This window comes from Ascidia mentula, chromosome 5 (genome assembly GCF_947561715.1).
Source record: "Ascidia mentula chromosome 5, kaAscMent1.1, whole genome shotgun sequence".
Taxonomy (NCBI): Eukaryota; Metazoa; Chordata; class Ascidiacea; order Phlebobranchia; family Ascidiidae; genus Ascidia; species Ascidia mentula.
In genome coordinates this window covers 7,833,699-7,846,352 of record NC_138570.1, presented here as the reverse complement: position 1 = coordinate 7,846,352, position 12,654 = coordinate 7,833,699, and the positions used below count along the sequence as shown (strand labels likewise).

At 40.4% G+C, this 12,654-nt stretch overlaps 3 protein-coding genes across 4 annotated transcripts; all 3 read left to right on the top strand.

The window, feature by feature from the left end:
- The first annotated feature begins 102 nt into the window (after positions 1-102).
- LOC145903386 (protein unc-93 homolog A-like) lies at positions 103-3,363 on the top strand. Of its 2 annotated transcripts, none has more exons than XM_082991469.1 (8): positions 103-226; positions 314-460; positions 525-703; positions 855-1,174; positions 1,340-1,568; positions 1,998-2,232; positions 2,389-2,556; positions 2,622-3,363. In XM_082991469.1, exons 1-8 carry the CDS (start codon positions 115-117, stop codon positions 2,714-2,716), a joined length of 1,485 nt encoding a protein of 494 aa, XP_082847595.1. In that variant the 5' UTR covers positions 103-114; the 3' UTR covers positions 2,717-3,363. The 2 variants fall into 2 exon arrangements, with proteins under 2 accessions (XP_082847595.1, XP_082847593.1); XM_082991467.1 differs by having other exon boundaries at positions 855-1,313; positions 1,398-1,568.
- A 1,312-nt stretch (positions 3,364-4,675) lies between these two features.
- On the top strand, positions 4,676-7,608 carry LOC145902820 (protein unc-93 homolog A-like). Its single transcript, XM_082990918.1, has 8 exons — positions 4,676-4,801; positions 4,889-5,035; positions 5,092-5,270; positions 5,434-5,892; positions 5,977-6,147; positions 6,439-6,673; positions 6,869-7,036; positions 7,102-7,608. Exons 1-8 carry the CDS (start codon positions 4,690-4,692, stop codon positions 7,194-7,196), a joined length of 1,566 nt encoding a protein of 521 aa, XP_082847044.1. The 5' UTR covers positions 4,676-4,689; the 3' UTR covers positions 7,197-7,608.
- A 1,743-nt stretch (positions 7,609-9,351) lies between these two features.
- Positions 9,352-12,346, top strand: LOC145902819 (protein unc-93 homolog A-like). The gene is made up of 8 exons (XM_082990917.1): positions 9,352-9,445; positions 9,864-10,010; positions 10,074-10,252; positions 10,792-11,238; positions 11,300-11,470; positions 11,549-11,783; positions 11,997-12,164; positions 12,231-12,346. Exons 1-8 carry the CDS (start codon positions 9,406-9,408, stop codon positions 12,344-12,346), a joined length of 1,503 nt encoding a protein of 500 aa, XP_082847043.1. The 5' UTR covers positions 9,352-9,405.
- The last annotated feature ends 308 nt before the right edge of the window (positions 12,347-12,654 follow it).

Below are 12,654 nucleotides of genomic sequence, written 5' to 3'. Positions count from 1 at the left end.
GTACCAGCAAGCAAATGTGTCGAAAACTTGTTACTATCATGAAATCGTTTAAATTTGTAATTTCGTAATGCGGAAAATTTTGACGGTGGTATTTGCATTTACAGGTTTATTTAAATGTCTCACAAAAAGCACTTTATTGTGTTTTTGGTAGCTATATTTTGTTGCTTCACGGCCGATACTTCGATCGTCGATTTGTCGTCGAGTTTTAACATTGACGATGGCGCAGGTGAGTTCGGACTGCTTTTGGCCCTTGTCAAACATAATACAGTGTATATTCTAAAGCAAATAGTTTATTACTTGTTCGTGAATTTAGGTACAACTTCCCTTGCGATCTGCTACGCTGTTTCAATTTTGGCGGCCTTGCCCACCCCAGCTGTCGGCCATAAGATCGGTTGCAAAAGACTTCTTATTTTGGGACAAGTTGGCTACTTAATCTACATACTCTGCAACATTTATTCCGGTAAGTAATTTATTTGTTTACTGCCGGTGGCCTTGTTGTAACTAAAACTTGATTCATTCATTAGGATTTGCTACTTTAGCCCCCGGAGGATTTTTCATGGGTATCGGGGAGGCCTGGGTATGGACTGCCATTCCCATTATCACGACATACTTTGCGAAACAACAACTTGGCAAACACGAAAGTTTTGAATCAAAAATACGAAAGTATACGGCCTACTACTTGGCCGTCATAGAAATGAGCACGGTAGGTAATTTTGCAGCCAAACTTCGTCTCAAGGTTGCCTAACTACATTTATCACAAGAAAATGTGGCATAATGTATGTTCATATAAGTGCCCGATTGGTGTAAAATCTGGAAACAAACTATTCAAATGTTCCTCCTGATTGCCTGTGCAGGTCGCAGGTAGCGGGATTAGTTTTTTGGTGCTTTACATCGACCGTCAACATTCCCATCAATACTCGAACGACACTGAAGTTCGAGACTTATCTGTTTGTGGGGTCAACGACTGTCAGACTCCAGACATCATCGAAGCGAACGAGGAGCAGTACCACCCTCTTCACCAAACTACCCGATACATATTTATCGCGATTATATCTGGAATGAGTGTTTTGGCCATGATGCTTTTTTACTTTTTTATCCCGGATCGAATTTCATGGAACCTTGAAGGAAACTCTGGTGACGATCGGACAAACTCGGTGCTGGAATTAGATAATTCGTTTACTTGTGAAATATCAAAAAACGACCCTTCACCCTTAAATGAATCGTTGAACCCCCTCGTATTTGGCGACTTCGCGGCAGACAACAATGAGGACAAACAAAAAGCCACTGTTTGCGTGGTCAATACTACAACGAAGGTGATTTATCAATCTGGAAATCGTAGCAACATGAAAAACAAATTCGACCCAACAAAATACCGCCTTGACTTAATGTTTTTGCAGATGTCTGTGAAATCGTTGCTACTGCAGCCCATGATAGACACGTTTTGGTTGGCAATCAGCAGGAAACACCTTCTTATCTTTCTTCTCACAATCTACAATGGAGCAACATCAGGACTACTTTTTGGCGAACTGACGCGCTCGCTGTCGTCATGCATTCTGGGTGTGGACCGCGTGAGTTTCACAACTGGCTATTGCTATAATACAATCATTAGCCTAGTCCAATGATTCCCAACCTTTTTGTGGTTTCGTACCACTTAAAGGTAAAACATTTTCGCGTACCACCGGCTGGCAAACAGTGGCCTGGTCAAATCTATCAAATTTTGTTTTTTTAACGTCTCAAATATTTTGTATTGATATAATTTAACTAGTCTCACCTTCTGCTTTGTCATACGATATTTGAAACAAGAAAATTTTGCTTGCTTGAAACGCGAAAAATATTGGACCACCACTGGAAATCCGTACCATTGTGTGAAAGGCTTTCAATAAGGGGGTCTAATAACATGAATGTAAATAAAGTTTTGTGGCAAATACCTGACACGAATGTGCACCAGCAATGTTTTTGACTAAACAAATGCAAAAAGTACAAGAAGTTTTGTTTAGGTTGGTTTGTGCATGATGATTTACGGCATAACCACATCCATATCGTGCATCCTTGTCGGTAAATTTGCTGCGAAGTTTGGCAGGAGCATCCCGTTGATCATTGGTGCAACAGTTGACGTTGCCAGTTACGTATTTTGTTTAAGCTGGAATATAACCGAGGCTAACGCTTGGTATACATACGTAATATTCGGTGCCTTTGGGGTCTCGTTGGCTATTTGGAACACACTGATAATTGGTAGGTTTCGTTTGTGGTTTTGGTTGTTGCTAGATAAAGGCAATAAATATTTTACATGCAATAAGAGAAATTTGTAGTTGTAAGAAACATTTGTATAGTTATTGGCTCAATGGGAATGTGTTTAAAGCACAACAGCTAAATATATGTCTTGTTTAGCGTTGTACGGCGAATACTTTATGGAAGAGCACAAACTTGCCTACAACCTGTGGAATATTGTGATGAGCACTGGTCTGATGTTGCAATTTGCAATCAGCACCTTTTTCTGCGTGTATGTGAAAATCTACATACAGTTTGCTCTGTTGGGAGGCGGAATGATTACCTACTGTAAGTACCAACGCTACACCGTCCACTTCAACCACATTCTTCTAACAATGTGCTTTGTTTTATAGTTGTCTCCCAAGCCTTGTACTACCCGGACGAATTTCGGTTAATTTACACGGAGAAAATGAGAGTAAAATCCCAACAGGAGGAGTGCAAAGCGTGAAGGAAATATTATTTTTTGTCAAATTCGATCATTTCCAAATATCAGTTAAGTTTTCTTTATTAAATGTCGGTTCCCTTCTAATTGTGAGAGTGGCTTTGACCCCTTCTCTATTTGCCTCAACACAACACTTTACATTTGAAATGGGAGACAGGCAATTATTTTGTTTAAAGAATCCAGTGTTGTCTAGTATGTTCAAAACTAACTCACTCAAAACCTATTGTGGGGTATCTTCTGTGGCTGTGCACGTATTTCGTTAAGATGAAGTAATTGAAGTTTTACTGTGTTGAATGTATCACACAAAAATGTGCATATCATTGAGAACTTGCATAACCCCCTGTTTTCCGCCTAAAATTTAATTGGTATGCAAATACTGTACGTCAAAAGTCTGTGTTGTTTAACGAGTCTTATTAGCCTAATCAATTTGCTGGTGCATTATTTCGAACTAAACTATCTTGATTCCATTAAGTTGCGTTGACACTGCAAAATGCAAATGCTGTGATGACATTGTTTACAAAACAATGTTTTTTTTATGCAACACACCTTTACCACTGATTTGAACCTCTTCCAGTTACTATACTTCGATTATTTATTTTTTACTTTTACCATCGCATATGTTTCAAGGAGTTGGAAATACAGCACTGACCGTATTCGTGCATGTGGTCGTTGTAGCCCATAGCAGTGCTTCTTAACCACTGGGCGGCCAACTTCTTGTGGATAGATTAGTCAACAGTTTGCGTGAATGCATCGGAACTACTAATGTTATATCCCAGGAGCGGGCAAAGTTGCTCACTGTAAAAGTCATCCACATCCAAAAAAGGTCAAAGTGGTAAAAAAATTGTCGAAAATTTATTGAATGTTGCCCAAACGAAATAAATACCATTGAAAGATGATCTATATAGCATAACGGTGTATACTCTAAAAAATATTTCACGTACATTTTAGATCGTCGGCTTTACTAATAAACAATACATGAAAAATGTAGTGCCAACGGTTAATGGCCCCAACTTAGACAACGCACGTACGATACAAACGAGAAGTTAGCAGTCACGCACTCAATTTTGTCGTTTATTGACTGTCTTTCCTGAGCGGACCTCTCATCAATTCCAGAGCGTTGGCACATTTTTATGTATATGAAGCACTTTACTACAGCATACTAGCCTAAAATCAGTGCTGGATTAGGGCTCTGCTGCCTGGCAAAAAATCTAGTGACAAGTGGCCTCAACATACACATGCGCTTACCAAGAACAATTCTTCAATCAGAGTCTCGAAGTCAAGCTTCTGAAATTAACTTTCGATGCATTTATTGTATTCATATATTCAAACATTGTCCATCTGGTGCACAACGACGAATGTGTATGTGCGTTTCCTGTTTTTCAAAGTCTGTTGGAAGTGCCGTCCCCCAATGCCGGTCGAAGGCAATTGCCCTTTTTCCGCTCTCGACTAGTTTTGACTGGTTTGGGGTTTAGGGAGCAGTCACAATCTTTCGTCGTTTACAAGCTTGTTAAAATCGTAACGAACTACCCACGCCCTACAACAAACGAAGTAATCGTTCATTTCTTTTGGTTACATTTGGAATACTGCCATACGTTTGCTATATTCAATAAAAGATTGTTTAAAAGGATTGGTATGCGGGGTAATCAGGTATACGCGGTAATTACGAAGAACGCGCAAAAAAACGTTACAAAGACCAATTTATTACACACAAGTGCGTGGACAAGAGTGCAGTGTGTGTGTGAAAAGTGTGAAAAATCTCCGGTCCGTTGCAGACAAGCTTCCTGTGCAGTTTGTTGTTATAATCGTCCGGCAAACGATAGTTGCTTCACTAGATGGTGCAAAAGTTAGCTCTTAGTCTTAAACTCAAGTGGATTTTTGTACCAAGAAGTGAATGTGTTCGAAAACTTGTAACTATCATACGATTGTTTGAGTTTTTAGTTCGGAAATGTTGATAGTAGTATTTGCATAGGGTTCTTTCAATGTCTCATAAAAAGCACTTTATTGTGTTTTTGGTAGCTATATTTTGTTGCTTCACGGCCAATACTTCGATCGTCGATTTGTCGTCGAGTTTTAACATTGACGATGGCGCAGGTCAGTTCGGACTGCTTTTGGCCCTTGTCAAACATAATACAGTGTATATTCTAAAACAAATATTTTATTACTTGTTCGTGAATTTAGGTACAACTTCCCTTGCGATCTGCTACGCTGTTTCAGTTTTGGCGGCCTTGCCCACCCCAGCTGTCGGCCATAAGATCGGTTGCAAAAGACTTCTTATTTTGGGACAAGTTGGCTACTTAATCTACATACTCTGCAACATTTATTCCGGCAAGTAATTTATTTGTTTACTGCTTGTTGTAACTAAAGCTTCATTTATTCATTAGGATTTGCTACCTTAGCCCCCGGAGGATTTTTCATGGGTATCGGAGGGGCCTGGGTATGGACTGCCATCCCCATTATCACGACATACTTTGCGAAACAACAACTTAGCAAACACGAAAGTTTTGAGTCAAAAATCCGCAAATATACCTCCTACTACTTGGCCGCCATAGAAATGAGCACGGTGGGTAATTCTGCAGCCAAACTTCGTCTCACGGTTGCTTAAACTACATTTAGGCCTAATACAAGAAAATGTGGAAGCCTATAATGCATGTTCATATAAGTGCACGATTGGTGTAAAATCTGGAAACAAACTATTCAAATGTTCCTCCTGATTGCCTGTGCAGGTCGCAGGTAGTGGGATTAGTTTTTTGGTGCTTTACATCGACCGTCAACATTCCCATCAATACTCGAACGACACTGAAGTTCGAGACTTATCTGTTTGTGGGGTCAACGACTGTCAGATTGCAGACATCATCGAAGCGAACGAGGAGCAGTACCACCCTCTTCACCAAACTACTCGATACATATTTATTGCGATCATATCTGGAATGAGTGTTTTGGCCATGATGCTTTTTTACTTTTCTATTCCGGATCGAATTTCATGGAACCTTGAAGAAAACTCTGGTGACGATCGGACAAACTCGGTGCTGGAATTAGATAATTCGTTTGCTGGTGAAATATCAAAAAACGACCCTTCACTCGTAAATGAATCGTTAACCCCCCTCATATTTGGCGACTTCGCGGCAGACAACAATGAGGACAAACAACAAGACACTGTTAGCGTGGTCAACGCTACAACGAAGGTGATTTATCAATCTGAAAAACGTAGCAACATTATAAATGCATTCGACCCAACAAAATACCGTCTTGATTTATTTTTTTAACAGATGTCTGTGAAATCGTTGCTACTGCAGCCCATGATAGACACGTTTTGGCTGGCTTTCAGCAGGAAACACCTTCTTATCTTTCTTCTCACAATCTACAATGGGACAACGTCAGGACTACTTTTTGGCGAACTGACGCGTTCGCTGTCGTCATGCGTTCTGGGAGTGGACCGCGTGAGTTTCGAAACTGGCTATTTCTACCACATTGATATATAATTTGCCATCACGCACGTCTAGTCTCGTCTTCTGCTTCGCCATACAATATTTCAAAAATGAAAATTTTGCCTCTAACCTGTAGAATGTTGAACCGCTAATAGGAGTCTATACCACTGCGTGAAAGGCTTTCAAGAAAGGGGTATAACAACATGAATGTAAATAACGTTTTGTGACAAATGCCTGACACGAATGTGCACCAGCAATGTTTTTGACTAAACAAGTGCAAAAAGTACAAGGAGTTTTGTTTAGGTTGGTTTGTGCATGATGATTTATGGCATAACCACATCCATATCGTGCATCCTTGTCGGTAAATTTTCTGCGAAGTTTGGAAGGAACATCCCATTGATCATTGGTGCAACAGTTGACGTTTCCATTTACGTGTTTTGTTTATGCTGGAATATAACCGAGGCTAACGCTTGGTATACATACGTAATATTCGGTGCCTTTGGGGTCTCGTTGGCTATTTGGACCACACTGATAGTAGGTACGTTTCGTCTGTTTTTTGGTTGTTGCTGGTAAAAGCGATTGACTTGATAAAGGCTATGAATATTTGACATACAACGCCTTCACACTATGAATCGACAAAGGAAATTTTTGATTTATTGGGACATTCATTTTGTTTTTGGCACATTAAGGACATGTGTTTGAAGTACAACAGCAACACATATGTTTTGTTTAGCGTTGTACGGCGAATACTTTATGGAAGAGCACAAACTTGCCTACAACCTGTGGAATATTGTAATAGGCACTGGTCTGATGTTGCAATTTGCAATCAGCACCTTTTTCTGCGTGTATGTGAAAATCTACATACAGTTTGCTCTGTTGGGAGGCGGAATGATTACCTACTGTAAGTACCAACGCTACACCGTCCATTTCAACCATGTTCTTGTAACAATGTGCTTTGTTTTATAGTTGTCTCCCAAGCCTTGTACTACCCGGACGAATTTCGGGTAATTTACACGGAGAAAATGAGAGTGAAATCCCAACAAGAGGAGTGCAAAGCGTGAAGGAAATATTATTTTTGTCAAATTCGATCATTTTCAAATATTAGTTAAGGTTTCTTTATTAAATGTCGGTTCTCTTCTAATTGTGAGAGTGGCTTTGACCCCTTCTCTATTTGCCTCAACACAACACTTTACATTTGAAATGGGAGACAGGCAATTATTGTGTTTAAAGAATCCAGTGTTGTCTAGTATAATCAAAACTAACTCACTCAAAGCCTATTGTGGCGTATCTTCTGTGGTTGTGCACGTATTTCGTTAAGATGAAGTAATTGAAGTTTTACTATGTTGAATGTACACGAAAATGTGTGCATATCATTAAGAACTTGCCTAACCTCCTGTTTGCCGCCTAAAATTAAATCTGTTAATTAGTATACAAAAGATTTTTTGCACCCCTCCCCTGAGGAACGAAGGAAACACAAGAAAAAGAGATTGTTTCAATCATCAAATTCGTACTTCATGGATGTAAAGTGTCCAGGTTGCTATAAGATCACAACCGTCTTTAGTCACGCACAAACTGTTGTTTTGTGTGTTGGGTGTTCTACTGTTCTGTGCCAACCAACCGGAGGAAGGGCAAGGCTTACAGAAGGTTGCTCTTTCAGAGGAAAGCAGCACTAACTTCACTAAACAAGACCTGTAAATGCTGTGATAACATTGTTTTGAAAACAATAGTTTTTATGCAACACACCTTTTTGGAACATGTTGTAGTTGTAACACTTGGATCATTGATGTCTACTTTTGCCATCGCATATGTTTCACGCCGTTGGAAATATAGCGTTGACCGTATTCGTGCATGTGGTCGTTGTAGCCCATAACAGTGCTTCTTAACCACTGGACGGCCAAGTTCTTGTGGATAGATAAGTCAGAAGTTTGCATGAATGCATCAGAATTATTAACGCTGTATCCAAGGAGCAGGCAATGTTGCTCGCTGTGAAAGTCTTCCACACCAAACAAATGTCATAGTGGTAAAATAATTGTCGAACGTTTATTGAATGTTGTCCAAACAAAATAAATGACATTTAAAGTTGGCCTATATAGCATAGTACGAACGGTGTATGCTCTAAAAAAATTCACGTACAGTTGTGCCCATCAGAATTACTACCGGTAATGCACTATAGATATGAAATATAGTGCGATACAAACGATAAGTTAGCAGCCACGCACTTGATTTTGTCGTTTGTTGACTGTCCTTCCTGTGCGGACCTTGCATCAATTTCAGAGCGTTGGCACATTTTTTGTGTATATGAAGCACCGTGCTACAGCTTACTAGCTTAAATTTAGTGCTGGATTAGGCTCTGCTGGCCCTGAGGGCAAATTGTGACAAGTGGCCTGAATACACATGCGCTTACCAAGAACAACAAAGAACAAATTTGTCTATCAATGTCTCGAAGTCAAGCTTCTGAAATTAACTTTCGATGCATTTACGATAAAGACGCAAAAATGTTACAAGTTGCAATACTTGAATGTTCAACTGAGGACACGATTGTGTATTACGCTTGAAACCTGCGTTGTCTGATTCGTCAACAAAAAACATTATTCCTTTGCAGAATACATCTCTATCGTTTTAATGATTATCGATCGTAAGCAGTAAGATTGCAAAATAGACTTGATAAACCACGAGGTTTAAAGAAAATAGTGCATGGCATTATTGGTAAGAAGTTGGATAGCGTTGTTTGTTTTGTCACAATTACATCTATTAAGCTCTTGGTGCATGTGTGAATGAACAAAGAAAGGCGCGAAAATACGACGCCGAAATTATGATCACAATCTTGTGTCGCATTAATTCCAAAAACGGTTGGCAACAACTGTAAAAACGGTTCGCAATTAGCGAATTGCGAACTGCTAATTCAAGGTACATGTTTTCCGCTTGTCAAAGTGTGTCGGCCACCAATGCCGGTCGTTTGCTGCCCGAATGACGGAGTCTACTTTGTTCATTGGAGCTGCGGCAGACAAGCTGCACTGTCAGTAAACTTAAATAGCGTTTGTTTGATCAGCACTTCTCATCTGCACGGTATTACAGACAGCAGACTGCTAGCAACTACCTTTACATCAACAGATTGACTGCTTTTGCTGTTGCTCGAAGGTAGAAGGAAGACTGATAGTAAAAGTTTAGCAAGCTGTGGTGTCCAATTAAGCACCGGCAATGTGTACAAAGAAAGGATTTAACGCGTTTCTCGTAGGCTTGTTTCTGTGTTTTGCTGCCAACATATCAATCATGGATTTGTCGTCTAGCCTAAACGTCGAGGATGGATTAGGTAGGATACCGTTGTCATGTCAGCTTGTCTGTAAGTTCGTTGCACTGTTTGGACGTGCTTGTGTGATTAGTAAGATTATTGAAAAACTGTAAACTGCCATTGCTGGAAAACTACAATTAACGATTGCATTACGCGGTGACCTAATATTGCGACTGTTCTCAAAGTACTGACTTAATTGTACGTTACGATTTGTATGTAATGTCACTTTACTTATAAAGAAGCCTACATTTGCACAGCGTCGCCAATAAATAAGTGCAATGTCACAAGTCGCTATCGTCGTTAAGTGCTGACGCAGACGAATTCCACGAGAAAGCTTGCGAAACATTTTAGTTCCCAACGCGCTTGCTTTGGATCAACATAGTTTTTAAGAAGCAGGCCAACCAGTAATGTTCAAATTTGTATTTATATTATGTCCCAGGTACGACCTCTCTTGCAATATGCTACGCCGTGTCACTGTTGGGAGCAGTTCCTACTCCAGTCATTGGCCACAAGACAGGCTGCAAACTTCTTCTAATAGTCGGTGAAGTTGGCTACCTGTTGTACATGGTAGGCAACCTGCATTCCGGTAAGTTGTTGTGGTGTCAAGGAATTGCTAAAAATTTGAGGGCGTTTTTTCGTTACTATATAGGGTTAGTGACTTTGATACCGGCTGGATTATTCCTGGGGCTTGGCGAAGCCCTGTTGTGGACCTTGGTCCCCATTGTCGCAACTTACTTCGCGCAGCAAGATCTCAAAGATGGCGAATGTTTGAAATCAAAAATCCGCCTGTACATGGGATACTACCATGCTGTCATCGAATTTAGCGTTGTAAGTATGAATATGGAGACCTATTGTATCAAACAATTACTAATATATATATATATAATTACAAATGTAAAAATGCATAAGGTTCACAGGATTCGCACCCAAGGCATTACAGCCAAGCTGTGAAACCACTGAGCTCCTGTCGCTCAGTTGGTGGACCGTTGGGCCTGGTAAGCACAGGGCCGCGAATTTAAACCTCACCGGGAGCTTGATTTTTCAGATCTCGCTCCGACTTGTCGGGAATAGTGGCAGCTTGGTTGGAGCAATGCCTCGACTGCGAAGCATGTGAAAATCAAAAATGCTAGAGCTGAGATCGCCAAATATAAAGGGCCTACGCAGTGGGGCGATCCTGCCTTGCTATGCGAAAGCTTGGTATTACGCGTTGTAAAATGTATACATAGTTATACGCAACAGGGAAAAGATTACATATTCACCGCGCACATAAATTGTCTGTTATCTCAAAACGTTCGAAACAAACTTTGACATCAGAAACGATTGCGACCGGTATTTAAAAATAAACGTTGACTTTTTTATTTTGTAAGATTATTGGAAGTGGAATCAGCTTTGTGGTGTTTTACGTCGACCGCCAACTTGCCCCGGCAGGAGTTGATTACTCCAACATTACCGAAATTCGCGACTTGACTTTTTGTGGAGCTAACGATTGTCAGCTTCCAAACATAACGGAGGCGTCAATTGAGCAATATCAGCCTGCAAATATAGTAACGCGATACGTGTATATTGTAATTCTCGCCGGCATGGCCGTCGTCTCGATGATAATTTTCCATTTTTTCATCCCCGACAAAATCCCTTGGGATCTCAAAGCATCTGAAACTCCTGAACGAACAGAGACGAAAGATTCGCAAGATGCAGGAGAGGACGAAGAAGTTTCTGCCCCTGCTGAAAAAATTGCTCTACGAGAACTCTCGAATGATAAAGCAGAGAAGATGGGTGTGTCTGACAGCAAAAGAGAAGATGCATCAAAATCAGAGGTAGGTATCTTCCGTTTGCTGTGCTGGTATTAAAATGATTAAACGCGTTATATGTTCACAGGCTTCGATCTGGTCGTTGTTACTCCAAACTATTAAAGATACTTTCTGGCTCGCCGTGAGCAAGAAACACCTCCTCGTTGTGTTTCTGACCCTCTACAACGGATCAGCGCTGGGCTTTCGAATGAGTGAAATGACTCGCTCTTTGTCATCTTGCATATTGGGCGTTGACAAAGTACGTGGTTGGATATTGCTACGCAGTTTTAGAGTTTATCACGTACACTTAAACGACAACAATGATTTTATTACCTAGGTTGGAGTTTGTTCCATTATCTTTTCTGTTGCCTCGACCATAAGTGCAGTCGCGGCTGGAAAATTCGCGGGACGGTTCGGCCGGAACATACCGTTCCTCATTGCTGCAGTTTTAGATGTTTTATTTTACTCGTTCTTATTGGTGTGGGAAATAACGGAAAGCAACGCATGGATTACGTATGTGCTCTTTTTCGTCAATGGGGTCTCCCTTACCATTTGGAACACCCTCGTAACATGTGAGCAACACTTTATTGTTGACTAGACATGGGCAAGTAGCGAAGAACAGTTTAAAAGGTTACTGCACTTTTATGAAACGAAAGTTAGAGATATGTCGCCCAAATACATTTATTTACTCACCTCAATAATTTGTTTTCATAACTTATTTGCAACCATAAACTCACCTGATCAGCAAGAGCAAAAAAAATAACACGTTACCATCTTACACTTAGCACTGTATGGGGAATATTTTCTGGAACAACACAAGCTTGCCTACAATCTGTGGAACATCGTCGTAAGCATCGGTCTTATGTGGCAGTTCGCCATCAGCACATTATTCTGCGTTTACGTCAAGCTCTACATTCAGATCGGTTTATTGGCTGCCGCAATGGTTACTTACTGTAAGTAATGATTACCATAGGCTGGCGTTAATTCTTGTACGTCATCCCTCATCGGTTTTTGTGTAGTTATTTCTCAAGCGATTTATTACCCCGATGAACTTTGGTCGACGCGTACGAAAAAAAGGAAAGAAGTTGAACCCCAGTCTGAAGAAGACGACTCGATTCACAGTCAACGTGTTTGAAATTTTCTGTTTGTTTTTTAGGCATTTATCATTTCAGCCTTGATTTAATTAAAGGGGATCGTTTCAGATAAACGAATTGTTGTTAGAGACCAGATGGTTAGGTGGGCTACAAACTAATGATCAATTCTGGGTCATCAAATGCGTCATATCAATCTTAGCTGTCTAACGATCACGGTCAAATGGATGGCAATCAAAGCACAATACACTTTACATAATACAATATTTCTGGCTACTGGAGTGTGTTTGCATTGACAAGTTGTTTGCCAGTAAATACATTCAGAGTTTGAGCTTTAGTATGTTGAATAACA

Bases quoted from the DNA above. Each gene is read 5' to 3' on its own strand.
- LOC145903386 (XM_082991467.1), top strand. From the start codon at position 115: ATGTCTCACAAAAAGCACTTTATTGTGTTTTTGGTAGCTATATTTTGT. The intron at 227-313 runs GTGAGTTCGGAC...TCGTGAATTTAG, and splicing joins TAACATTGACGATGGCGCAG to GTACAACTTCCCTTGCGATC. The intron at 704-854 runs GTAGGTAATTTT...TTGCCTGTGCAG, and splicing joins CCGTCATAGAAATGAGCACG to GTCGCAGGTAGCGGGATTAG.
- LOC145902820 (XM_082990918.1), top strand. From the start codon at position 4,690: ATGTCTCATAAAAAGCACTTTATTGTGTTTTTGGTAGCTATATTTTGT. The intron at 5,036-5,091 runs GCAAGTAATTTA...TTTATTCATTAG, and splicing joins ACTCTGCAACATTTATTCCG to GATTTGCTACCTTAGCCCCC. The intron at 7,037-7,101 runs GTAAGTACCAAC...TTTGTTTTATAG, and splicing joins AGGCGGAATGATTACCTACT to TTGTCTCCCAAGCCTTGTAC.
- LOC145902819 (XM_082990917.1), top strand. From the start codon at position 9,406: ATGGATTTGTCGTCTAGCCTAAACGTCGAGGATGGATTAG. The intron at 11,784-11,996 runs GTGAGCAACACT...TCTTACACTTAG, and splicing joins TTGGAACACCCTCGTAACAT to CACTGTATGGGGAATATTTT. The intron at 12,165-12,230 runs GTAAGTAATGAT...GTTTTTGTGTAG, and splicing joins TGCCGCAATGGTTACTTACT to TTATTTCTCAAGCGATTTAT.